The 26,372-nt window shown below is 44.0% G+C and overlaps 1 protein-coding gene across 3 annotated transcripts in view; it reads right to left on the bottom strand.

The window, feature by feature from the left end:
* Positions 1–26,372, bottom strand: part of notum1a (notum, palmitoleoyl-protein carboxylesterase a) — a 77,958-nt gene that overhangs the window by 40,484 nt on the left and 11,102 nt on the right. For all 3 annotated transcript variants that reach the window (XM_073026311.1, XM_073026309.1, XM_073026310.1), the window contains exons 4-7: positions 26,070–26,165; positions 19,908–19,968; positions 17,072–17,130; positions 10,663–10,765 (exon numbers count right to left, since the gene is read on the bottom strand). In XM_073026311.1, the coding sequence (XP_072882412.1) occupies positions 10,663–10,765; positions 17,072–17,130; positions 19,908–19,968; positions 26,070–26,165 (319 nt within the window). The remainder of the gene's footprint in view (positions 1–10,662; positions 10,766–17,071; positions 17,131–19,907; positions 19,969–26,069; positions 26,166–26,372) is intronic.

Genomic DNA, 26,372 nt, shown 5'->3' on the forward strand with positions numbered 1-26,372 from the left:
TTAGACTAGTTTAACTGTAATGGGCCCTTTAATCTTCCTTTTTCTTTCTCTGTTAACTATTTAATAAAATAGAAAATAGGTATATAGTATCTTTATAATTTTATGCTGGTGTACAATCTGTCATTTCTGGGCTACCGATAACTGTATGGGCATTATTTACACAGCATTCGCTCTAAGCAAGGTTCCTTTAATCGGAACATCCCAACATTCCTGTTTGGTTGAACCCAAATCAGACCGACCCTAGACGTGTAGTGCTTATGACAGACGGCCGCTGAGTCACGTGGCTGTTGACAGAGTCAGTTAACGAGCCAAGTTGGCATACGAGCTCGGGTGAGAATGTTGCAATAATTATGAAACATAAATAAACAATACTGAGAACATGAGTTGTGGAGTCCTTGAGAGTGAGACAGTAGGTTGTGAAATCAGTTCAGTGTTGCTGTGAGTGAAATTATCCACGCAGGTTCGGGAGCCTGATGATTGAGGGGTAATAACTGTTCCTGAACCTGGCGGTGTGGGATTAATCATCAATATCTTTCCTTTTTCCCTCACTGCTTTCTGTTTAGATTTGCTTTTAAGGACAGTCTTGTTTGCCAATTGTTCACACCCTTTAATCTAGACAAGGTCCTTTATCATTTCTCAGTATAATTAGCTATTTCCAGTCAAATGAACATGCCTCTCGCTTTTCTTGTGTCTTGCTATTCTTACATTGAGCGTAATTATGTTGTGGTCACTGTTTCCTAAGTGTTCCCCTAATTTAAAATGACTTGCACGTTCCAATTCAAAAGCAGCAAGAAATGAAATAGCTCTTCGCTGTGTCAAATTAGCAATGTACTCCCTGCATAAAGCAAGCTGTAAACTGCCTGTTCACACTCAGATTTATTTATCACACGGACATCGAAACACACAGTGAGATGCATTGTTTGCTTTAACAACCAGCATGCCCAAGGATTTGCTGGGGGCAGCCCGCAAGAGTCACCACACATTCTGGTGCCAACATAGCACGCTCAGAATGTTCAGCAGAAAAACACAGAACTCAACGAATGACAAAACAATCCCTATTCTTCCCTACCGCTCACTCACACACATGGGCAGTCCTCCATTCTCCAGTCTCCAGCTGTTTCCTCCCCTTCCCTACTTTGGGGAAACACAAATACTGTTGCTACAAACAACAGATTTCCTGTCAGTGAAAACAAATGTGATTTTGATTCTGATTCTGACAACCAAAACCTCCAACACTTCTACTCCATTAGGAGGTTAAGGAGATTTGATATGTCACCTGGGTGGTGGGGTGGAGATGTGTCTCTACCGAAGGAGGGGTAAGGTGTTCCTCCCTCTGCAAGGTCACCTTGGGCAAGGTGGAGCATCTGCTCAGACCCCACCCCCCACCCCCGACCAGGGTCACATGAACCATAGGAGCAGCTGGTGGACGGTGGTACGAGCAGCTGGTGCATATCACAAGTCCTGGTTATACAACCACTGACGCCAGACAAACACTGCCCGGAAGAAGGCAATGGCAAAACACTTCTGTAGAAAAGCTTGCCAAGAACAATCAGGGACATGGATATGTCATACAACGCGATACTTAACGAACGGACGCTATGTCATGAAAGACTAACAATTTTTTACAGATGTACGAAGGAGAGCATTGTGACTGGTTACATCACAGCCTGGTATGGTGGCACCAGTGTTGCAGAGGGTTGCAGTATCAACCAGCTCCATCACGGGCACAACACTCCCCATCATCATGAGCATCTTCTAGAGCAGACATCCCACCTCTCAGGAGTCTCCTGCATATTGATAGCGGCTCTCTGACATCCTCAAATTATATACAATATCCCGGAAATCGATTTTTTTGAGAGAGTGAGAGCGAGAGAGTGAGAGTGAGAGAATGAGAGAGAGAGAGGGAGAGAGAGAGAGAGAGAGAGAGAGAGAGAGAGAGAGAGAGAGAGAGAGACAGGCATGTAGCAAGAGAGTGACAAAGAGAGCATCCTGATTGGTCTCTCTTTGTGCTAAGTCGACCTATCAGTTTTCTCTGTGGGCGGGCTTTACAGTTGACCTCTCTCTCTTTCATTGTCCATCAGTTCAGTTTAATGTCGGGCAGCGCCATGGCAGAGTGTTCCAATAAAGAAAATATAAAACGTACTTCACCCCAGACTACACTAAAGTGTACCCCTGCCTAATAGGGGTCAAAAATAATGACAGTGTTGCTCACTGCACTGTTTGCAACAGTGACTTTTCTGTTGCCCATGGTGGGTTAAAATGTAAAAGACATGTTGAGGTGAGTTTAACAGGTGTCATTCATTCATTAGCATAGCTAACGTTATTTAAACTAGCTGGCTCGCTGCTCAGGAGCTACTCTATTGATGTCCTACGTGATGAAGCCAAACTCCCTGTAGACTTGCTTAAAGTTGTAATAGAATAAAAAACAACTCCATGATAATAAGTACATATTTTAAAGCCGCATTTTCTGCATAATAAAATAAGGATACACCTTATGCTTTATTTCTTTTAGGGAACACAACATATTAGGGAGGCTAAGCGCAGGGAAGGCTGCTCAGGTATTTCACAGTTCTTTTCAGCAGAAAACCAAAGTCTGACAGAGAAGATCACTAGAGCTGAGGTGTACTTTACATCTTTCATCATTGAGCATAACCTGCCAGTCCAGGTGTGTAAGCGTACAGACAAGCTATTCAGGAAAATGTTTCCTGATTCAGAAATAGCAAAACACTATGCCTGCTCATCAACCAAGACAGCAGCTATTGTGAACATGGCACTGGAACCTGAATGTGCAGAGGATCTGTACAAGCTCATCCGGACAGAAAAAAAGGCCATACAGTATTTTGGTTAACGAAAGCAGCGATATCATGTGTGAGAAGGAATGCGCCATTTTAGCCAGGTACTATAATGAAACACAGGATAAGGTAACAGTTGGATTTGTAGACATGCCAGTGTGCAATGATGCCAAAGCTGAAAACATATTCAATGACATTGCATCATCCATGCATGACAAAGGCCTTGAATGGTCTAACTGTGTAGGATTTAGCAGTGACAACTGCAATGTGATGATTGGCAAAAACAACTCTGTCTTATCAAGAGTGAAAGCACAGGCCCCTCATATTTACAGCGTTGGCTGTCCAAGTCACCTGGTCAACATTTGTGCCAAAACTGCTGCTAAGGAGCTCTCAATGTCACCTGAGGAACTGCTCATTGACATCTACTACTACTCTGAGAAAAGTTCCAAACAAAGAGAAGACCTAAAACAGTTTCAAGAGTTCTGCAATGTTGCCCAGCAGAGAGTACAAAAGCATTGTCCTACACAAAATGCTGGCAGAAATGTCGTCACTACCTCTTCCCATGGATGCTGTCTGGCCTGCTGAGTTCTGCCAGCATTTTGTGTTTTTATTTATTTCCAGCATCTGCAGATTCAGTCGTGTTATTGTCCTACACGCTGGCTTTCTTTAGGAAAAGGTTTGGACCATATGCCCCACCAATGGCCAGCCTTTATTTCATAGTTTGAGTCAAAGTGTGAGAATCAGAAGTCATCTCATATTCAGAAGAGGCTGAAAGACCCCAAAATGAAAATACACACATGCTTTCTCCATAATGTCACACAATGTTTTGACAAATTCAATTTGATTTTTCAAAACAAGGCACCTATCCTCTTTAAGTTGGGTCAGAGTGTAGAAGAGCTCCTGCATGACATAGCAAGCAGATTTATTGAACCAAAGGTATTGAGAGAACAGAACGTTCAGGAGATCGATGTGAGCAACCCTGAAATTCACCGCCCGGATGAAGAGCTTTTTACTGGATACCTGGCAAGAGGCAGTTGCTAAGCGAGGAAGCACAAGAGATCCCCCTTTACAAGACAAAGCAGTTCTTCAAAGATGCCGAAACATTCTATGTTAGGTGCTTTCAAAAAATCTTGGAGAAGTTCCCAATGAGAGACCAAATCTTGAAAAATCTGTCAGTGGTCAATACAGAGAGCCAAGATGAGGTGAGCCCAGAGCAGATTTTGACTTTGGCAGAGAGATTTCCAAATGTGATCGAGGCAGATGCAAGAGAACAGCTCCACTTGGAAGTCCTGGATTATGTCTCAACTAACCTTGAAGGAGTGGTGCCGAACTACAAAAGTTTGCCAGTTGATGAGTTCTGGGGGAGCTGTCCAAAGTAAAATCTGTGAGCACAGGGCAGCTGAGATTCGAAGAGCTCTGCCAGTTGATGAAGCTGCTTTTGGTGCTGCCAAATTCTAATTGTGATGTAGAAAGGGCATTCAGCATGGTGTGTCACATTAAGACAGAATTCAGAAGTCAGCTGTCTCACAAAACACTTGTGAATCGTGCAAAATTAACAAATTCATTGACACAGACTGCAATGAGGTTGAGACTTGCAGCAAAATGCTCAAATCTGCCAAGCAAGCCACATCACAGTACAAGGAAAGTTTGCAAAAGAAATAGAAACGCTATTTACATTAGCAATTAGCTATTAGCATCGAGACTGCCAACAAAATACTCAACGAGTGTGTGTTTGTGTGTGTGTGTGTGTGTAAATAGTTTCAACATGTGATCAAATAAATTGTTGTGTTCTTTCAAAATCAAATGTCCTGAATACATACACCCTTGGAAGTCGACCGGTGGGGGGGGGGGGGGGGAATTTAGGGTTGCAGGGGGCGGGGTTAGTGGTGCTACCTCCCTGAAATGAGTTTTTGCAGGGTGGGATGTCTGCTAGAGGCGAAGCGTCAATGAGGCAGCATCCATCGTTAAGGATCCTCACCCTCTGTGATGTGCCCCTCTTCTCATTACTCCCACCAGGGAGGAGGAACAGAAGCCTGAAGACACACACTCAATGATTCAGGATCAGCTTCTTCCCCTCTGCCATCAGATTTCTGAATGGACACTGAACCCGTCAACATGATCAATATTTCTCTTTTGTACTATTGATGTATTCATTTGTACTCCATAGAGCAGCAAAGTTTGCGACCCATGTCAGTGATAATAGACCTGACTGCGATTCTGACGTTGCAGTACACTGACTCGTATGCATCTGTGTCAATAATCTACACAAGGGTAATGGTTTCCATGTAAAGGAATCGGAATAAGAATCAGGTTTAATATCGTGAAATCTGTTGTCTTTGTGGCAGCAGTACAATGCAATCCAAGATAAATATAGAAATAAATAAATAAAACAACAGTAAGTTATATATGTATATTAACTAGTTAAATTAAAAATTGTGCAAAAACAGAAATAATAAAAAAGGTGAGGTAGTGTTCAAGGGTTCAATGTCCATTTAGGAATTGGATAGCAGAGGGGAAGAAGCTGTTCCTGAATCGCCTAGTGTGTGCCTTCAGGCTCCTGTACCTCCTTCCTGACGGTAACAATGAGCAGGCGGCATGTTCTGGATGATGGGGGTCCGTAATAATGGAGCCGCCTTTCTGAGACGTTGCTCCTTGAAGATGTCTTGGATATTACGGAGGCTAATACTTATTTTGCAACTTTCTGTAGCTTCTTTCAGTCCTGTGCAGTAGCCCCCCCCCCCCCATACCAGACTGTGATGCAGCCTGTCTGCAGAAGTTTTCGAGTGTTTTCAGTGTCAAGCCAAATCTCCTCAAACTCCTAATGACATATAGCCAATGTCTTGCCTTCTTTAGGAAGAAAGGATTCTGAGTTTAGCAGATGTGATAGAGGGACTAAAATATTAGTGATAGTGGTAATGTTGAAGAACCAAACTCATTAATACAGTAAGTCGCAGATCTCCACAGAAAAACAAATACTACTCTTTCTATTCTCCCCTTATTCTTATGCCTTCCCTGACAGTTTAGCATTCAGGTATATTTAGTTACCGGTCCTCAAATTTCCACACTCAAATTTCAGGTCCCGGTTCACGCCTATTTTAATCTGTGAAGTTTGTTTCCCAGTTTTATACTTGGCCGGGCAGTCAGTAACTGATCTCATGTAGCAGTGAATATTCCAACTCTCCAAAGAATTACCATCTTACCGACCTGTATTCCGACCAATCACAGGCTGAGGAGTACACAACAAAATCACATCTTGAAATATAAGAAAATAATATAGAATATAACACGTGTTTCCTATGTTCAGGCCATGAAACCCAAGGACAATACCTCAGTCTTTGCAGTTTTTGTTGCACTACTTTTGTAAAATATGTATTTCAGAATTAGGTGTAATCAGGTTTAATATCACCGGTATATGACATTATTGTAATTTATCATAATCCTTATGTTCTGCACTGTACTTCTGCTGCAAAGCAAATTTCACAACCTGGCCATTTTTGGGGGTACAGGAGTGGAGCCCAGCGTGGTCTTCTACTGCTCTACCCTTTCCACTTCAAGGTTCGATGTGTTGTGTGTTCAGAGATGCTCTTCTGCACACCACTGTTGTAACGTGTGGCTATTTGAGTTACTGTCACCTTCCTGTCAGCCTGAACCAGTCTGGCCATTCTCCTTTGGCCTCTCTCAGTAAGAAGTGTTTTTGCCCACAGAACTGCCACTCACTGAATGTTGTTTTTTTTTGTTTTCCCACACCATTCTCTGTAAACTCCAAAGACTGTTGCGTGTGAAAATCCCAGGAGATCAGCAGTTTCTGAGATACTCAAACTACTATGCCTGTCACCAACCATCATTCCACGGTCAAAGTCACTTAGATCACATTTCTTCCCCATTCTGTTGTTTGGTCGGAACAACAACTGAATCTCTTGACCGTGTCTGAATGCATCGAGTTGCTGCCACATGACTGGCTGGTTATATATGTGGCCATTGAGTGCACATCCATGGTCTGATTCTGATACTGAGCAAGACAGTTTGGGGTAATGTTCAAGATAAAGACTGGATTAGTTTTATTTGTCACATGTACATTAAAACGTTGAAACGTAGACTGATGTGCATCATTTGAGTTAACGACCAACACAGTCTGCGGACATGCTGGGGAAGTGTCGCCACTCTTCCCACGCCAACATACTAACCATGGTATATCTTTGGAATATGGGAGGAAACCCACACTGTCATGGGGCGAATGTACAAACTCCTTGACACTGGCGAGAATTGAACCCCTATCACTGGCGCTGTAAAGCGTTGCACTAACTGCTATGCCACCAAGCAGTCGGAAACCGCATTATCTTCCCACTTTCTACAATAAAAATATACAGCAATTTGTTCTAGTCTGATGGCAGTATCATACACAATTATATTCTTTAATTTCAATAGCTCCTTTAAGTTGTCTTCTGCTTCATTTTGTACAAGCGCATCAGACCATAACATGTGCTTGGCCATAGTGTACAAACATATCGAGGTTTTGAAATACTCCCTTTTCCTCTGACATAGCAGAGAACATAGAACAGCACAACCAATTATGTTGCACCGACCTTTTAAACTACTCGAAGATCAATCTAAACCTTCCCTCCTACATAGCCCTCCATTTTTCTATCACCTATATGACTATCTAAGAGTCTCTTAAATGTCCCTAGTGTATCTGCCTCTTCCATCATCCCTAGCAGGGTGTTCCATGCACCCACCACTCTGTGTGTAAAATACTAACTACCTCTGACATCCTCTTACACTTTAAAATTATACCTTCTTGTATTTGACATTTTTGCCTTGGGAACAAGTCTCTGGCTGTCCACTCGATCTGTCTCTTGCCATCTTGTACAACTCCCTAAGTCAATTTTCATTCTCCTCTTCTCCTTGGAGAAAACCTCTAGGTTGCTCAACCTATCAGGATAAAGGTTGCCAGAAATGTTTATTCCTCTCCATGGATGCTGCCGGACCTGCTGAGTTCCTCCAGCTTTTTGTGTGTGTTGTCAGAAAATCAGCTGTAGAGCCACAACGTCACAGTGCGTGGCCAGGAACAATGAGTCAGTGTTTCTGTTGCACTTCCCGAACACAGTTGGCTGAGCCGACTCAATCCTGGTCGGCATTAGAGACCAGCTGGGAATCGGGACTCAGGCAGCAGACGATAAACATGATCCAGCCCCAGCGAGTGAACGCAAAAGGACAATACGTCAACTGTATTGCATGCACCATTGGCTGTTTAAGCAGTGTCCCAACGACAACCTTGCACCCGGTGTCAGCAACACCAAGGAACTGACTGAACTTCAGAAAGGGGAAATCAGAAGAACACACTCCAGTCCATATTGAGGGGTCAGCAGTGGAAAGAGTGAGCAGCTTCAAGTTCATGGATGTCAGAAGATCCAACCTGAGCCCAACACATTGATGCAACTATGAGGAATTTACACTAGCAGTGATACTTCAATAGGAGATTGAGGCGATTTGGTCTGTCACCAAAGACTCTGGCAGATTTCCACAGGTGTACCGTGGAGAGTTTTCTAACTGGTTGTATCACACTCTGATACAGAGATTCGAATACACAAGGTCATACAGAGGCTTCAAAAGGTTGTAGACTCAGCTGGCTGCATTACAGGCCCAACCCTCCCAACCATCAATGTCATCTTCAAAATGAGCATAATTTTGAGCACCTCACATGCCCTCTTCTTATTACTACCATCAGGGATGAGGTTCAGGAGCCTGAAGACCCATCATCACCATTTTAGGAACAGCTTCTTCCCCTCCACTATCAGATTTCTGAACAGACAATGAACCCATGGACACTACTTCACTCTTCTTCTTTTCTACTATATATTTATTTTTGAATATATTGCTTATTGTTTAGTAATTTTTTATGTCCTGCTTTGGTCAGCTGCTACAAAACAATAAACTTTATGGCATAGGTCAGTGATAATAAACCTGATTCTGATTCATAAATAAACAGTAAGCTATAGTGAAACCCTATCATATTCAAAATACTTTTCTTGGGAAAGTTGCTTGAGAAATTACTTTTGCTGGACTAATGACCTGAGTACACACTCTTAAACATGTACCCTGTGCTTTGATTCTGTGTCCACTCTGTCTCTACTAGTTACGCGAATGAAACTGTGGGCAGTGCAGATGAGGCCTAAGCAGCCTTTTCAGCTTTGATCTCAGTTCTTCCTGATCACAGGAAAGCTGTAACCCACCTCGTGGCTGGCGCGGTCGCAGCACTAGAGTATTGCACGATGACCCCTGCGTGGTTCAAAGGTGCTGAGAGAACACATTTCAAATGCCAAGAAACAGGAGAAGGCTTGCAAGCTCTTATCTCAGAGCCAGAGAAGGAGAAACCAATGAACTCCCCTGCTACTTAATTCTATCTGATTTCAACCTTGAGAGACCCACTGACCTTCTGGGTACTTTCAGCATTTTCTGCTCTGACAGACGCAACTTGAAAGTTCCAAAATGAAGCGAAAGTGCCTCAACTGAAGGGACAATGCCTGGCCAGCCAACAAAAGCTGTCCAAACTCGACAAATATTTCTGTCGAGCTAACGGCTTTTACATCTCACATATCCAGCATTCACACCTCACTTGCCCATAAGTTCGAATTTGATTCAACTTCTGCTGCTCATTCCTCCCCTGGACTCCTCAGAAGGTTAACGCAGCAGCTCAGACAACAGCTGTGGACAGGAGTAGACAGCCGAGGTTTTGGGCTGAGACCCTTCACCAGGCCTGGCCCAAAATGTTGACTGCTTATTCCCTTCTGTAGATGCTACCTGACCTGCTGAGTTCCTTCAGCATTTTGTGGGTGTTGCATCTGCAGACTCTTTTGATATGGTATTATTTATTTTTAATTTTATTTATTGAGATGCAGCGCAGCATTAACACTTGTGGCCCTTCGAGACCAGCCGCCCAGCATTCCCCCAGTTTAATCCTAGCCTAATCACGGGACGATTTGCAATGATCAATTCGCTTACCAACCGGAACGTCTTTGTACTGTGGGAGGAAATTGTAGCAAATGGAGGAAACCCACATGGTCATGGGGAGAACATACAAAATTCCTTACAGGCAGCGGCGGGAATTGAACCCAGGTCGCTGGTATTGTAAAGCATTGTGCTAACCACTACACTACCATGCTGCCCACTTGTACTCGTAACAAGGTATGATAATGAAACAGTGAAATGTGTTGTCTTTACAACAACGGTCAACATGGTCCAAGATGTGCTAGGGATATGCATCCAATGCCAAATAGCATGCACCTAACTTACTATCCCTAACTTGTATGTCTTTGGAAACCAAATGAAACCTATATGGTCTCTGGGAGAATGTACTGACTCTTTACAGACAGCAGCAGGAATTGAACCTTGATCTTACAACTGGCTCTGTGAAGTGTTACACTAACTGCTACACACTTGCACTTTTAACACTTCTGACAAAGTTCCACCCTTTCCCTAATTTGCCAAATGATCCTTCAGCATTTCGTGTCTAGATTTGAGAACGAGGAACTCTAATTAGACTCTGAAACTTTAAAAATATCTAAATGCTTTCATTCTGAGGCAATAACTGCTAACAGTTTAGTCGATTTGAAGCAAAGATGAATTAATCCACAACATCGTTTGATTTTATCAAATTGCAGGTGAGAGAGAGTGGAATTTAATCTTTAAGGACCGTGGGCAGTATTTAAGATCCAAAATAAGATTTGATTGTAACCAGGATAATTTCCCCAGCAGGAGCTGGGCACCGTACTCCGTGTGGAATTTGTTTTTATCTGTGAAAAGCATTTGATCTTATCTCAGAAGGTGGTGAGGGCTTCAACGCTGGGGCCCCACAAACACAAAAACAACGTACCTGGTGCCTGCCAACAGAAGGATCTTGGCATTTTCAAGGCCTTTCGTCAACAGCTCTTTGACAACCTCTTGTATTATCAGTGCTCCCATGAAAGCATAATCACCTTCAACAAAGAACAAGGAGAGAAATTTGAGAGAAGACAGAATGGTGCTTAGAGAAAAATCACTTCATTGTTCAGGATGGAGAAATGGAGCAAGGAATAGACCCTTCAGTCTCTATGTCATGTCTATTGAGACCATCCATTTACACTTATTCAACACTGAACCATAAGATTCCAAATTCATTTCCATCAACTCTCGCCAGAAGCTATGCCTCACCCACATATTAGGTACAATTTACAGCGGCCAATTTACCAACCAACCCTCACGTTTTTGGAACATAGAACCCAGAAGTAGTTGTGTATTTAATATTTCGGTGGTGAGAAACAGGAGCAGACTTAGGCCACTTGGCCCATTGAGTCTGTTCTGCCATTCCATCGTGGCTGATTTATTATCCCTCTCAATCCCATTCCCCTGCCTTCACCCTGTAACTTCTAGTGCCCTTTTTAATCAAAAACATCAATTTCCGCTTTAAGTTTATCTGGTGACAGTCGTCCAAGGCAACAAATGTCATAGATTCACCACCCTCTGGCTGAAACAATTGCCCCTCCAATATATCTGAGTAATATTGTAAATATATCGTTTGTTAAGCATTCTTTGTTGTTCACATAATTCGTTATGGATTATATGTAAAAGTACGTGAATGGCATACGTCATCACGCCACTATGTCATGTGAGCACGCCGCACTGAAGTAAAAACGTAAGTAGACTTGAGTTGTCCCCAGCTCTACCATGTTTTTCCTTTGACTAATTTCTGGAGTTACAAAACAAAACAGAACAGAACAGTATAATACAGGACAGGCCATTCAGCCCGCACTGTTGTACCAATGTTGATGCCAATTTATACTAAATGTACTCTTCTTGTACCTCATCCATATGTCCCCATTGCCCTCACATATGCATCTATCTAAAAGCTTCTTAAACCCCACTAAATTGTCTGCTTCCACTACTACCCCTGGTAACACCTTACCAATCTCTTTGTAAAGAATGTACCCCTCACATTGCCTTTAAACTTCCCCTTGCTAACTTTAAAAGCATATCTTCTAGTATTTAACCTTTCTATCCTTAAAAGATCCTGGCTACCTAGCCTACTTGTGCCTCTGATCATCTTAAGCATGAGAGGAAACCCACATGGTCACATGGGGAGCGTGCAAATTCCACAAAGGCCACATTGGAGGTCAGGATCAAGCACAGGTCTCTGGCACACTGTTGCCACAGCTCTATCAGCCAGCCACCCTGGGAACCGTTGCCTAATGCTGGGCCTGTAGGTCCACTGGGAAAGTCAAAGGCCCAGTACCTGCAGGTCTACGAGTCTGCCAGAGGCCCTGACCTGGGGTTAGTGGGCTCTGTGTGAGTGTAGGGGAGGTTGTCTTCTCCCTTCCTTTACAGCCTGAAGAAGGGTCTCAGTGAGAAACGTTGACTGCTTATTCATTTTCATAGATGCTGCCTGACCTGCTGGGTTCCTCCAGCATCTTGTGGGTACTGCGCTGTATCTCCAGCATCTTATGATACGATATTATTTATTTTTAAATTTATTTACTGAGTGTTACTTCTTTTTGTTGTTGTGGCTTGAGTGTTCTGCGAACATGATGGGCATACTTCTGGGGGCAGCCCGCAATGCGTGGCAGCACTTGGGGGCTGCTCCCAGGACAACGCCAGGCTGTGTTAGCCCGTTCATCCAAACAGCATATTTCACTCTACGTTTCGATGTTCAGGCGACAGGTAAATGAAACTGAATTTGAAGCAAATTGTTACAGAGAAGGATCTGTGCCATGTGCGTCAAGAGCCAGACACAAGGCTCACATGCACGGAAAATTCTGGTAAGGGCCAAGAGGTAGAAAACGGGACAGGAATCATTGACTACACATACACTCATCCTCTGGAACAGAGTAGGACTAGTGACTTGCTGCAGCTAATTATAAGGTTGAAAGGTACTGGTGGAAGAAAGGAGAAAAGACTATTTACAACTGCTGGTAAGGGAGTGGGAAAAGAGGTTAGGCGTTGTTCACTGAGTCATTACAGGGAGTTGTTCAGACAGAGACTGCACACTCCATGGCCAATTCATTAGTTACATCCTGAACCTAACCGAGTCACAGAGTCATAGAACACTACAGCACAGAAACAGGCTCTTCGGCCATCTAGTCCATGGCAAATTACTAATCCGCCTCATTCCATTGACCTTCACCTGCACCCTCCATACCCATCTCATCCATGTACCTATCCAAATTTCCCCTAAATGTTTAAATCAAACCCGCATCCACCACCTCTGAGTGAGAAAGTTCCCCCTCATGTTCCCCTTTAACATTTCACCTTTCACCCTTAACCCATGACCTCTAATTCTAGTCTCACTCAAACTCAGTGGAAAGAGCTTGCTTGCATTTACCCTTTCTACACCTCTCATAATTCTGTATACCTCTATTAAATCTCTCCTCATTCTTCTGTGCTCTAGGGAATAAAACCCTAACCAACTGAACCTTTCCCTATTACTCAGGTTCTCAACATCCTTGTAAGTTTTCTCTGTACTCTTTCAATCTTATTTACATTTTTCTTGTATGTAGGTGCACACAATACACCAAATCTTATACAAATACACCAACATCTTATACAAATTTGACATAACATCCCATCTCCTGTACTCAGTATTTTAATTTATGAATGAAAGCCAACGTGCCAAAAGCCTTCTTTACAATCCTACCCACCTGTGAGGCCACTTTCAATGAATTATGGATCAGTACCCCTCGGTGCACAACCTTGGTTGGTCCTTCTGATATGCAAAACTTCGCACCAGTCTGCATTAAACTCCATCTACCATTTTTCAGCCTGTTTTTCCAGCTGATGCAGATCCCGCTGAAAGCCATGATAGCCTTATCACTTTCCACTACGCCCCTAGTTTTGGTGTCATCAGCAAATTTGCTGATCCAGTTAATCACATTATCATCCTGATCATTGATACAGATGACAAACAACAACAGACCCAGCACTGATCCCTACAGCACTCCTCCAGTCAGAGAGGCAACCACCTACAACCACTCTCTGGCTTCTCCTATGAAGTCAATGTCCAATCCAATTTACTACCTCAGCTTGAATGCCGAGCAGCCAGTTTCCCTTGCGGGACCTTGTCAAACCCCTTACTAAGGTCCATATCGGCAACATCCACTGCCTTGCCTTCATCAACTTTCCTGGTAACTTTGTCAAAAATCTCTGATTGGTTAGACAAGATCTACTATGCTCAAGGCAATGTTGACTGTCCCTAATCAGTTCCTGTCTATCCAAATGTCCATATATTTGGTCCCACAGAATACATTCCAGTAACTTACCCGCTGCTGATGTCAGGCCACTGGCCTACAGGCTTCTCTTAAACAACGGAACTGTATCAATCCTCCAATCCACTGGCACCTCACCCATGGCTAAGGACGTTTTAAATATTATCACTGGGACCCCTGCAATTTCTGCACGGGCCTCCCACAGTGTCCCAGGAAACCCCTTGGCAGGCGCTGGGGATTTATCCACCCTAATTTGCCTCAAGAGAGCAAACAACTCCTCTTTTGTAATCTGTACACAGTCCAGAGCCTCACTGATGCTTGGCCTCACTTCTATAGACTTCGAGTCCGTCCCCCAAGTAAGTACAGATGCAAAAATTCCATTTAAGATCTCCCCAAGTCTTTCGCCTAGATGACCACGTTGATCTTCCAGAGAACCAATTTTGTCCCTTGCTGTTCTTTTGCTCTTAATATATATGTAAAAGCCCATAGGATTCTCCTTCACCTTGTCTGCTAGGGCAACCTCATTCCTTCTTCTAGCCCTCCTGACTTCCTTTTGAAGTGTTCTCTTGCATTTCTTATACTTCTCAAGTACCTCATCTGCTCCTTCCTGCCTATACCTGCTTTGCGCCTCCTTTTTGAGAGCCTCAGTATCTCTCAAAAACCAAGGTCCCCAAAACCTGTTATTTTTGCCTTTTATTCTGAGCGAAGCATACCAACTCAGTACTCTTAAAAGTTTACATTTGAAGGCCTCCCACTTACCAAGTGCACCTTTGCCAGAAAATTACCTGATCCAATCCACACTTGCCAGATCCTTTCTGATACCATCAAAAGTGGCATTTCTCCAATTTAGAATCTCAAAAGGAGAGCCAGAACTAACATCATCCATAATTATCTTGAAACTAATGACACCTGATCACTAGATGGGAAGTGTTCCCCTACACAAACTTGCCCTGTCTCATTCCCTTCTAGCAAATCAAGTACCGCACACTCTCTCGTTGGAACTTCAATGTACTTCTACGTACTGATTAACAAAGCTTCCCTGAGCATATTTGACAAACTTTTTCCAATCTTGTCCTTTTACAGTATGGAAGTCACAGTGAATATGTTGCAAGTTAAAATCACCAGCTTTCACAACCTTCTGTTTCTTGCTACAGCCTACGAACTCTCTGCTCCTTTATATCCCATGGACTGTTGGGTGGTCTATAATATAATCCAATTAACATTATCATCCCCTTCTTCTTCCTCAGTTCCAACCATATAGCCTCAGTAGACAAGCTCTCAAGTCTGTCCTTTCTGAGTCCTGCTGGGACATTTTCCCTGACTGGTAATGCCACCCCTCCCCCTTCAATCCGTCCCGCTTTATCAGTCTAAAACAACGGAACCCTGGAACATTGAGCTGCCAGTCGTGCCTCACCTGCAACAAATCTCACCGTTAGCTACAATGTCAAAATTCCATGTGCTGATCCAGCATACCCTAATCTCATCTGCCATTCCTCCAATACTCCTTGCCTTGAAACCTACACATTAGACCCACCATGCTCAACCTCATGATTCCTGACTTTGTATGTAAGCTGAACATCTTTCCCCAAAACCACTCCACTATCTGCTCCTGCACCCACGCTGAGCTCCTCCATTTCATCAACTTCCATCCTGCCCTCAATTTTACCTGATCTATTTCCGACACCTCTCCTCCCCTTTCTCGATCTCTCTGCCTCTATCTCTGGAGAGTTTTTTTCCCACTGATATCTTTTAGAAACCCACTGATTCCTGCAGCTACCTGGACTATACCTCTTCCCACCCTGTCACTTGTAAAAATGCCACCCCCTTCTCTCAATTCCTCTGTCTCCACTGCATCTGCTCTCAGGATGAGGTTCTTCCATAGAAACATAGAAAACCTACAGCACAATACAGGCCCTTCGGCCCACAAAGTTGTGCCAAACATGTCCCCGCCTTAGAAATTACTATTTTCATTCCAGAACTAATGAGATGTCCTCCTTCTTCAAAGAAAAGGGCCTTCCTTCCTCCACCATCAATGCAGCCTCTCCAGCATGTCTTCCATTTCACGCATGTCTGCCCTCGCTCCATCCACCCGCCACCCCACCAGATAGCATGAACACCGATTCCAGTAATTACCTCTCCCACCATTCCTCATTCCCACTTCCCTCACTCACCTTCTCTCCTTTCTGTCTATCACCTCCCTCTGGTGCTCCTCCCATTTCTCCCATGGCCTTCTGTCCTCTCCTATTAGATTCCCCCTTCTCCAGCCCTTCATCTCTTTCACCAATCGACTTCCCAGCTCTTTACTTCACACCTCCCCCTCTCCCAGTTTCTCCTATCACCTACCACCTTGTACTTCCTCCTCCCTTTGCCCCACCTCCTCACTTTGACTTCTCGTCTCTCGTTTCGATGAAGGGTCTCGGCCCAAAATGTCGACCGTTTACTCTTTTCCATAGACGCTGCCTGGCCTGCTGAGCTCTTCCCGCATTTTGTTTGTACCACTATCTGCTCTCCCATCCATCCATAACTCTAGTTTAAACCCCCCTGTGCAGCACTAGAGGGGTTTAAACACCATATTAGTACACCTCCAGTTCATGTGCAAATCATCCCCTCTGTACAGGCCCCACCATCCCTGGAAGACAGCCCCATGATCCAAACGTCTGACGCCCTCCCTCCTACACCAACTCCTTAGCCACACGTTGAACTGTATGATCCTCCTCTTTCTAGCCTCACTCAATCGTGAGCCTAGTAATCCTCCCACTCCATTGTCGTTCTTGCTCCGCGCATATATCACCACAAACCTTGACCCTACACATGCTGCCACAAACTGAACAGCAATCAAAGGTTGAAACCCTAACGACAGAGCCCTCTGCGTAAATGCAAGGCCCTCGCACTTCCTGGGAGTGATCAGCTAACTAAACTCAGATCAGACATCGACCCTCCGAAGGCCTGCAGCACAACACCATTCCCAACAGTGTCTTAACCCAATAAGGCATTTGAACAATTATGCCATTCAAAGATGAGTTCTGCTTAAAACAGAGAAGAGCTTACTTTTCTCAGACTTCTGGGATGCTCCGCTCCAGACGTCACTTGAACAGTAAGGAATGAAGCTGAAATGGAAAACAGAAACCCAATTAACAGACGCGCTCAATGCAATCAAGTGGAGATTAGCCGCCAAGTCAATGTAGAGGATTACAAGTTGCTTGTGTGTGGAACATACCCTCATGCCTCTGCTGTTTATATTCACGGTTGCATCTCGGCCTGGAGTGGGAAAACCAATGCCCACAAATGGGAAAAATTGCAAAAGGTTGCAGATACAGCCCAGGCCATCTCAGGAAAAGCCCTCGCCACCACTGAGCATATCTACGAGGATTGCTGCCACAAGAAAGCAGCGTCCATCAATAAGGACCACCACCACCCAGGCCAGGCCATCTTCTCGCTGGTTCAGAAGCCTCAGGTCCTACACCACCAGGTTGAGGAACAGTTATCAGAATCTATCAGACTCCTAAACCAGAATAGGTAACTGCACTGATCAACTCTGAACTCACTCCACAGCCTGTGGTCTCTCTTTCAAGGACTCTACAACTTCTGTTTTTGTATTATTTATTTATTTGTTGGTACGATGTTCATTCAGTTTGTTTTTCAATCTTTATTCGTGTATAGTATTTTGTTGATTCTATTGTATTTCATTGCTTTGTTGTGAAAGCCTGCAAGGAAATCAGTTCCACGGTACACGGTGGCATAAATGAACTCTGATAATAAATTTACCTTGAACTTGATTGATCCACTAGCTAAATCACTCACTATGGCATCGCAGTTCATGGGATCTTGCTGTGCGCAACTCTGCACTTCTAATCCTGAAGTTGCAGCAGTGACTGGACTTCACAAGAGCTCCGCTGGCTGTGAAATGCTCTGGGATGGCCCGGGGGTGAGGAAAGGTATAAACAGAAGTCTTTCCTTCTGTAATAACCCATGGAGCCTGTCTCAGATTTCAGCTGTGGTTACGACGAGCCAATAAAAAACAGACCTCGGGCACTTCAGTAGAGGTCGGGAATAAAAGCCCAGTGGGACCTTCACCCTGGTAATCGCGTTCTTAAGCCTCTCCAAGTCACCAAAGCAACAGTGAGCCTGTCAATGCTGCCTCCTGCCCCACACTCGCTAAGTGGTGAAGACAGAGGCTGAAAAATAACTTTGAAATCAGAGAAACTGACGCGTTTATAGTTCCCAGCATCTGCCTGCTCTATTTATACACTCTGTGTGGCTTCCAACAGCAGTTGGAATCACTTCAGTTCCTGTGCTCGGTGTCCACTCTACTTTCCTACAGATGACCCTGTCACATCACCACAAGCGAAAACAAAATAAGGCTGAAAACGCTGGAAGATACTCCGAATGTCAGACAGCCTCTGTGGTGAGTTAGGAATTCAACTTGATAAACTAGGATGCATTTACACCCACATGTCCTGTCTGAGCATTGTAAAGTGTCACCTGTGCACACATGTACTTGTACCTGTGCCAACAAACTCTGACTTTCAGCATTATTTCAAATTTATAGCACCCAGTATTTTCTTTACTTTGAAATATAATTATTATGACATCCTCCAGCCATGGTGTAATTTATCCCCATTGTAAGAAGCCAAATGTTAGGCCTCAATGTGAATGCAAGTAAATTTATAGAGAGCCCAGGCAAGAGTAGTGTTAGCATTTCTTATTGATACAACTGCTGTTGGGTTTCTGTAGCTCAATTCAATTTAATAGAATCTTTATCAGGCATTTTTCCTAATTCTTACTCATTCCCTCAACTGGTCTCACCCCATCCAAGATTCTACCCAGGAATGAAAGGGTTAATGTACAGAGCTGTGCAAAAGTCTTAGGCACATACATATAGCTACAGACTTTTGCACAGAACTGTAGTTGTCAACATGGAGCTGAGATTGAGCTTGCAAATTTGACAGGAGCAAAGGATGTTGGGAATGATGAGGGTGCAGTGCCGCGGAAGGGGTGTCGGACATGTGGCAGAGAAGGAGAGCCAGGGGTGGTGGGGTGCGGGGGGCGGTGAAGACACATCCAGCCCTAATAAGACACCAGCCAAGGACATTTGATTCCAAACAATTGGTTTCTTGATCATTACAGCATGTCTCTCTGGTGCTTCCCACTCCCTCCCCTTACCCCAACCATGATTCCCCTCTCCCTTCCCTCTTCCCACTTTCAATCAATAAAGACCCATTATCAGAATCAGGTTTATCATCACTCATATATGTCATGAAATTTGTTTTTGGGGCAATACATGAAGTTACTGGAGCACTCTAACTATATATACGTGCCTAAGATCTTAGCACAGTACTGTACATAAGATTAACTTTTATTTATTTTATTTTCGAGAGGTAGAACAGGGTAACATGATCTTCCTGCCCAATGAGCCCACACCACCCAGGTGACCAACTGACCCACCAACCCGTACATCTTTGGAACGTACCCACCAACCCGTACATCTTTGGAACGTGGGAGGAAACCAAAGAACCCAAATGAATCCCACACGATCACGGGGAGAACGTACAAACTCCTTACAGACAGTGGTGGGAATTGAACTCAAATTGCTTGATTTGTAACAGCATTATGCTAACTGCTACGATAATGTGCCACCCCAAATTTATATTCTCTCTTTCCCTGTTCTGATGAAGGATCCCCCTGTGCAAAACGCACTAACTGCTTCGCTTTCCACAGGTGCTGCCTGACTTCCTGAGAGTTTCTAGTGTTTTTAATTTCATTTCAGCTTCCCAGCATCTGCAGGATTTTTGTTTTTATTGACAGAGGCTTTATGTTACTATGTATATGGTGCTAACCTTCCTTTTCTACTGCATTCCCGTATAACGGAGTTGACAAAACTTACACTATATTAGCATTCCACCAGTAAGGGTTCTCCTCAGGCTGTGCAGATAGCATTCCAGTTCCTATTTAAAAGAAAATCCCAAGAGGTCATGTCCATGTCTCTGACTTTGCCAATACAACACACTTTGTTGCAAGTAAATATTACAAATCGTCACAAACATTACAAAGCTATAATGAACTTTGGGTGAGTTGGGAGGAATTCAGCAGGTCAGGTAGCATCTATGGAGGGGAATAAACAGTTGACGTTTCAGGCAGACATGCTTCATTAGGGCTGGAATAAACCATAGGACCCTAAGATATAGGAGTGGAGTTAGGCCATTCAGCCCATTGAGTCTGTTCCACAATTTGATCGTGGCTGATTTATTAACCCTCTCAACCTCATTCTCCTCTGCCTTCATCTTTGATGCCCTTGCCAAACAAGAATCTCCACTTTAAACATACCCAACCTCCACAGCCAGCTTCTTCCTCCCTCCTCTAGTCCCGATGAAGGCTCTTGGCCCAAAAGGTCACCTGTTTATTTCTCTCCACAGATGCTGCCTGACTTGCCGATTTCCTGCAGCATTTTTTCCCATGCTACTGAAGATTTCCAGCATCTGCAGAACCTCTTGTCTTTATGCACAGTGCACGAGGAATTTCCAATCACTAATCAAAGCAACTGAAAAATCAGGCCGGGAATCTGAGCATAATGTGTTGAGTTTAAATTACAAGTCATGACACCCACACAGAGGCCGTCTTCTGCCTGAGTTATTTGTTGTAACAGATCATATAGTGTATAACAAATTACTTATGCAAACCTGTATTAAATCATGCAACTCTTTCACTACCACTGACATTCGGATAACAGCAGTAAACACAGAACATAAAAATCTACAGCACATTACAGGCCCTTTGTCCCACAATGTTGCACTAACTGTGTAGAAACTGCCCAGAATTTCCCCAGTGCATTGCCCTTTATTTTTCTAAGCTCCATGTACCTATATAGAATCTCTTAAAAGACCCTGCTGTATGTGCTTCTACCACCACCACTGGCAGTGCATTCCACACACCCACCACTCTCTGTGTGAGAAACTTACCCTGACATCCCCTCGGTACCTATTTCCAAGCACCTTAAAACTGTGCCCCCTTGTGTTAGCCATTTCAGCCCTAGGAAAAAGCCTCAGGCTATCCAACGATCAATGCCTCTCATCATCTTATACAACTCTATCACGTACTATCTATCTTATAAACCTTATTGATCTTGGAGCTACACAGACAGGGAACGCATGAGAGAAGAGAATAGGAAAGCAAGAGATCTTATCGACGTAAATAAAATGAGAAGGGACCCTGGTTACACGTTATGTCTGATTTTGTATGATTTTCAATTAGTTGTGTTATGACTGCATTGACAGTTTGTTAAGGAACCGAATCAAAATCAGAATCAGGTTTATTATCACCAACATATGTCGTGGAGTTTGCTATTTTGTGGCAGCAGTACCATACAATGCGTAAAAAAGACTAAGTTATGGAAATAACTCGGAAAAGGTGTAGCTTGTGCGGCTGAATGTTGGGTCGAGTTTTTCTCTGATCTTGGCAATTTACTTGCAAACATCCCCTCGCATAGTGACAAAACATTTGCAAAGCTTAGAGAACAACTCAACCCAGCCACTATAAGTCATGATAAGAAAACTACAAAAGATTAAATAGTACCAAAATGGAACAAAATAAACAGTAGTGTTTCATGGGTTCATAGACCATTTGGAAATCTGAAGTAGGTGCCCCATCCAATAATAAATACTCTTATCTATTTCATTAGGATTTATTAATCAGCTATGGTATAATTTATGCGTGATTTGTATTCTAACCTACATGCCTGTGATGCTTTGGGAAGCAAGTACTTCATTGTACCTGTACCTCACCGTACTTGGACACATGACAATAATCTTTGGTGTTAACTACACCATACACATCTCTACTGCCACCCACTCTCAGCTTCTGCAGAGATCGCTCGCTCCGTGATTCCCTTGTCCATTTGTCCCTCCCCACTAATCTCCCGGCTGGCACTCCCCCCCCCCCCCCCCGCGAGCAGAAGAAGTGCCGCACCTGCCCGTTCACCTCCTCCCTCACCTCCATTCGGGGACCCAACAGTCCTTCCAGGTGAGGCAACACTTCACCTGTGAATCCGCCGGGGTTGTCCACTCTGTCCGGTGCTCCCGATGCGGCGTCATCTACATTGGTGAGATCTGATGTGGGTTGGGGGTCCGCTTTGTCGAGCACCATTGCTCCACCCGCAAGAAGCAGGATTTCCCAGTGCCAACCATTTTAATTCTAATCCCCATTCTCACTCCGACATGTCGGTCTGTGGCCCACTCTACTGCCACAACGAGGACACTCTCAGGTTGGTGGAGCAACGCCCCATTCCTCCAACTTGATGGCATAAACATTGATTTCTCCAACCTGCTAATTTATCCCCTTCCCCTTCCTCTCCTATTCCCTACTCTGGACCCCCCTCTTACCTCTTTTCTTCTCCTCACCTGCCCATCATCTTCCCCTGGTGCCTCTCCTATTTCCCTTTCTCCCATGGTCCACTCTCCTCTCCTATCAGATTCCTTCTTCTGCAGCCCTTTACCTTTTCCACCTATCACCTCCCAGCTTCTTAATTCATCCTCCCTCCCCCACCACCTGGCTTCACCAATCACTTTCTAGCTTGTGCTCCTTCTCCTCCCCCCACCTTCTTATTCCAGCTTCTTCCCCCTCCCTTTCCAGTCCTGATGAAGGGCCTTGACCCAAAATATTGACTGCTTATTCCTCTCCATAAATGCTGCCTGACCTCCTGAGTTCCTCCAGCATTTTGTCTATACTGCTCTGGATTTCCAGCATCTGCAGAATCTTGTGTTTTTAATCTGATTACCTGAGACATTTAATAACATTTCAGGAATAGCTTCTTCACCTCTGCCATCAGATTTCTGAATAGTCAATGAGCCCATGAACACTGCCTCAGTGTATCTCCATCCCTCTTTCGCATTATTTATTTATTTTTTTAAGCTGTAATTTATAATAATTTTTTATGCTTTCCACAAAACTGCAAATTTCATAACATATGTCAGCGGTAACAATTTTGATTCTGAAGAGATTTTTGTATCAAAAGGCCACGAAAGCTATTATGGCGGGACCTCGCGCAGCTGGATCCTGGACTTCCTGTTGGATTGCCAGCAGGTGAGGTGAGGATGGGCATCCTCACCTCTGTCCCTCTGACCCTCAACACAGGAGCCCTCCCACGGCTGTGTTCTGACCCCGTTCCTCTACTCCCTATTCAGCCATAATTATGTTACCACACACAGCTGCAATCTGCTGATCAAATTTGCACATGACTTGACATTGATCGGCCTTATTTCCAACAATGATGAGACAGCCTACAGAGGAGAAGTCAAAGCCCTGACACAGTGGTGCCAAGAAAACAACCTCTCCCTTAAAGTCGAAAAAATGAAGGAGATGATTGTGGATTACAGGAGTAACAGACAGGCTAGCCCCTATTGACATCCATGGGACTGCAGTTGAAGGGGTGAGTAGTTCCAAGTTCCTCAGCATACACTTCACCGAGGATCTCACCTGGACTGTACATACCCGCGGTGCGGTGAAAAAAGCACAACAGCGCCTCTTTCATCTCAGGTGGCTGAAGAAGTTTGGCACGAGTCCCCAAATCTTCAGGACTTTCTACAGGGACACCATCGAGAGGATTCTGACTGGTTGTGCATTGCCTGGTACAGGAACTGTTCTACCCCAAATTGCAGGGCACGGCAGAGAGTGGTGCAGACAGCTTAGCAAATCTGGGAATGTGAACTTTCCTCCATTCAGGACATTTACAGCAGCAGGTGTGTAAAAAATGGCCCAGAGGTTCATCAGGAACTCCAGCCACCCCAACCACAAACTGTTTCAGCTGCTTCCGTCTACCGCAGCATCTTTCACCAGGCCATCAGATTTTCTGATTGCATATCTGACTGTACATTGTATCTGTCTGTATATACATGTATACAAAATAATTATGTATACAATCTTAGTGTTTGGGCAATATCCTCCCACATTTCCCCTCTTTATTGCTTGTACATTGAGACAGAGACGCAACATAAAGACTTTCACTCCCTCAAGTTGTGAGATGGATGTAAGAAATAAAATAAATTCAATTTTATTTCTAATTCTCAGGATCAACGACCTGAGGCCTAGTCATCCATCATGCCTCATTCTACTGCATGTGGTAGCTATGGCAACCAGGTCTCAAGATCATTAGAACCATGGGGCTACAAAACAAATATTTTTCAGAGTCACTCCACAAGTTTCCAGATTCACCAAGGAGTTCGACCACCTTGGACAATATTGCACTATTCCCATTAACACTTCCTCAATAACCATCTTCTGGTTCTTTACTTATCCCGCCATTATCCTCCAGGAAGAAGTAACAAGGATAGGTTCTTTGTCTCCTCAGAATTGTTCCTCCATTCACTAAGATCTTCATTGATCAGATCATGGACTCAGCATTTCGTGTTTGGTTTCCCTAACTCCATTTTCCTCAAAACCTAAAAATCTATCCATCACAATTTAGGAATAGATTTAATGTCTTGGTGTGTAGTTCTTTGGCATGGAGAATTTCTAAGACCTTTGAGAATAACTTCCCCTTATCTCATATTGGCTCCAAGTCCTACAATATCTCCTCACCCTACCCCACCTGGCTCAACCTCCGCACACCCCCCACCCTCACATCTGCTTCCATTTATCACCTCTGCCTCCCCCTACCTCCCAGTTCCATATATTTGGTGATCTTTGCTCTGAAGCCTCAGTCCTAACTCAGGGTCTCGACTCAGGGTCCTTTGCTTCCAGACCAGTTGAGTTCCACCATGGATTGTTTTTGGTCCTTAGTCTCAGCTTCTTCTCTGAGGAACAGCATTTTCTCAGCAGCTACCTTTCTTAAGACTCTACCCATTTGAAACAGTTCCCCTGTCAATCTTTTACACACCAGAGACTGTCATCCCAACCTATTTCATCTTCCCTCTTTCATCTTCAGATTCCATCCAGGAAATCCTCTCTGCACAGTCATCTTAAGACATAAGACACAAGACATAGGAGCAGAATTAGACTCTTTGGCCCATCGAGTCTTCTGCACCATTTGATCATGGCTGATTTACTTCCCCCTCTCAATCCCATTCTTCCCGTAACCATTGATGTCCTTACTAATTAAAAAAAATCAACCTCTGCTTTAAATATACCCAATAACTTGGCCCCCATAATCGCCTGTGGCAATGAATTCCAGACATTCACTACCCTCTGGCCATATAAAAAAATTCCTCCTCGTCCCGGTTCTAAAGGGACACCCTTCTATTTAGAGGCATGCCCTCTGGTCCTAGACTTCCCCACTGTAGCAAACATCCTCTCCATGGTCACTCAATCTGGGTCACTTAATATTCAATAGATTTCAATGGGATGCTCCCCCTCATTCTACTAAACACTAACGAATATAGGCCCACAGCCATCAAACACTCTTCATATTTTAACTCTTTCAATCCCAGGATTATTCTCGTGAACCTCATCTGGCTCTTCTCCAATTCCAGCACAACCTTTCGTAGATAGAGTGCCCAAAACGCACACAATACTCTGACCAATGGCTTTAGAAAGTCTCAACATTACATCCTTGATTCTATAATCTAGTCCTCATGAAATGAATGCTACTAATGCATTTGCCTTCCTCACCACCGAGTCAACCTGCAAATTAACCTTTAGGGAATCCTGCACAAGGATTCCCAAGTCCCTTTGCACCTTTGATTCCTGAATTCTCTCCCCATTTAGAAAATTGTCTATGCTTTTATCTCTTCTATCAAAATGCAAGACCATTCATTTCCGCACTCTGCTCTCTGTCTTGCACCAACAAATCTTCTGTCCACGCTCTCTTCCCTTTCATTTTTTATTCCTGCCCAAACACTCCATCTTCTCCTTGCCTCTGATCTTGCTGAAAATAATCTCTCTGACTGAGAAAATATAAATCATCTCCAACTGCTGTCTTGGCGAAGGGCTTCCTCCTGTGGAAGGGGGAAAGCTTCAGGTTCTCCATCCTCAGATGCTGCCTGACCTGCCGAGCCTTTGCAGCTTTCCCGGAACCTACAGGTTTCCGGCAGCAGTGGGATCACCGACAGACACACACCTGTTCTGCTGCGAGGCCAGTTGGTGGAACTCATCAGCCAATGCATGGTATCGTATCGGTTGTCACAGTTCTCCTTGCTGAAACAGTACCAGCCCCCTGGGAGAATAGAAAAAGGAACAGTCAATATAAGATAATAAGACACAGGAGCAGAATTAGGCCATTCAGCCCATCGAGTCTGCTCTGCCATTCTATCATGGCTGATTTAGTATCCTTCTCGATCCCATTCTCCTTCCTTCTGCCCATAATACTCTTTGACAGCCATACTAATGAAGAAACTATCAACCTCCACGTCAAATACACCCA

The sequence above is a fragment of the Hemitrygon akajei genome, chromosome 22, assembly GCF_048418815.1.
Source record: "Hemitrygon akajei chromosome 22, sHemAka1.3, whole genome shotgun sequence".
In the NCBI taxonomy this organism is placed as follows: domain Eukaryota; kingdom Metazoa; phylum Chordata; class Chondrichthyes; order Myliobatiformes; family Dasyatidae; genus Hemitrygon; species Hemitrygon akajei.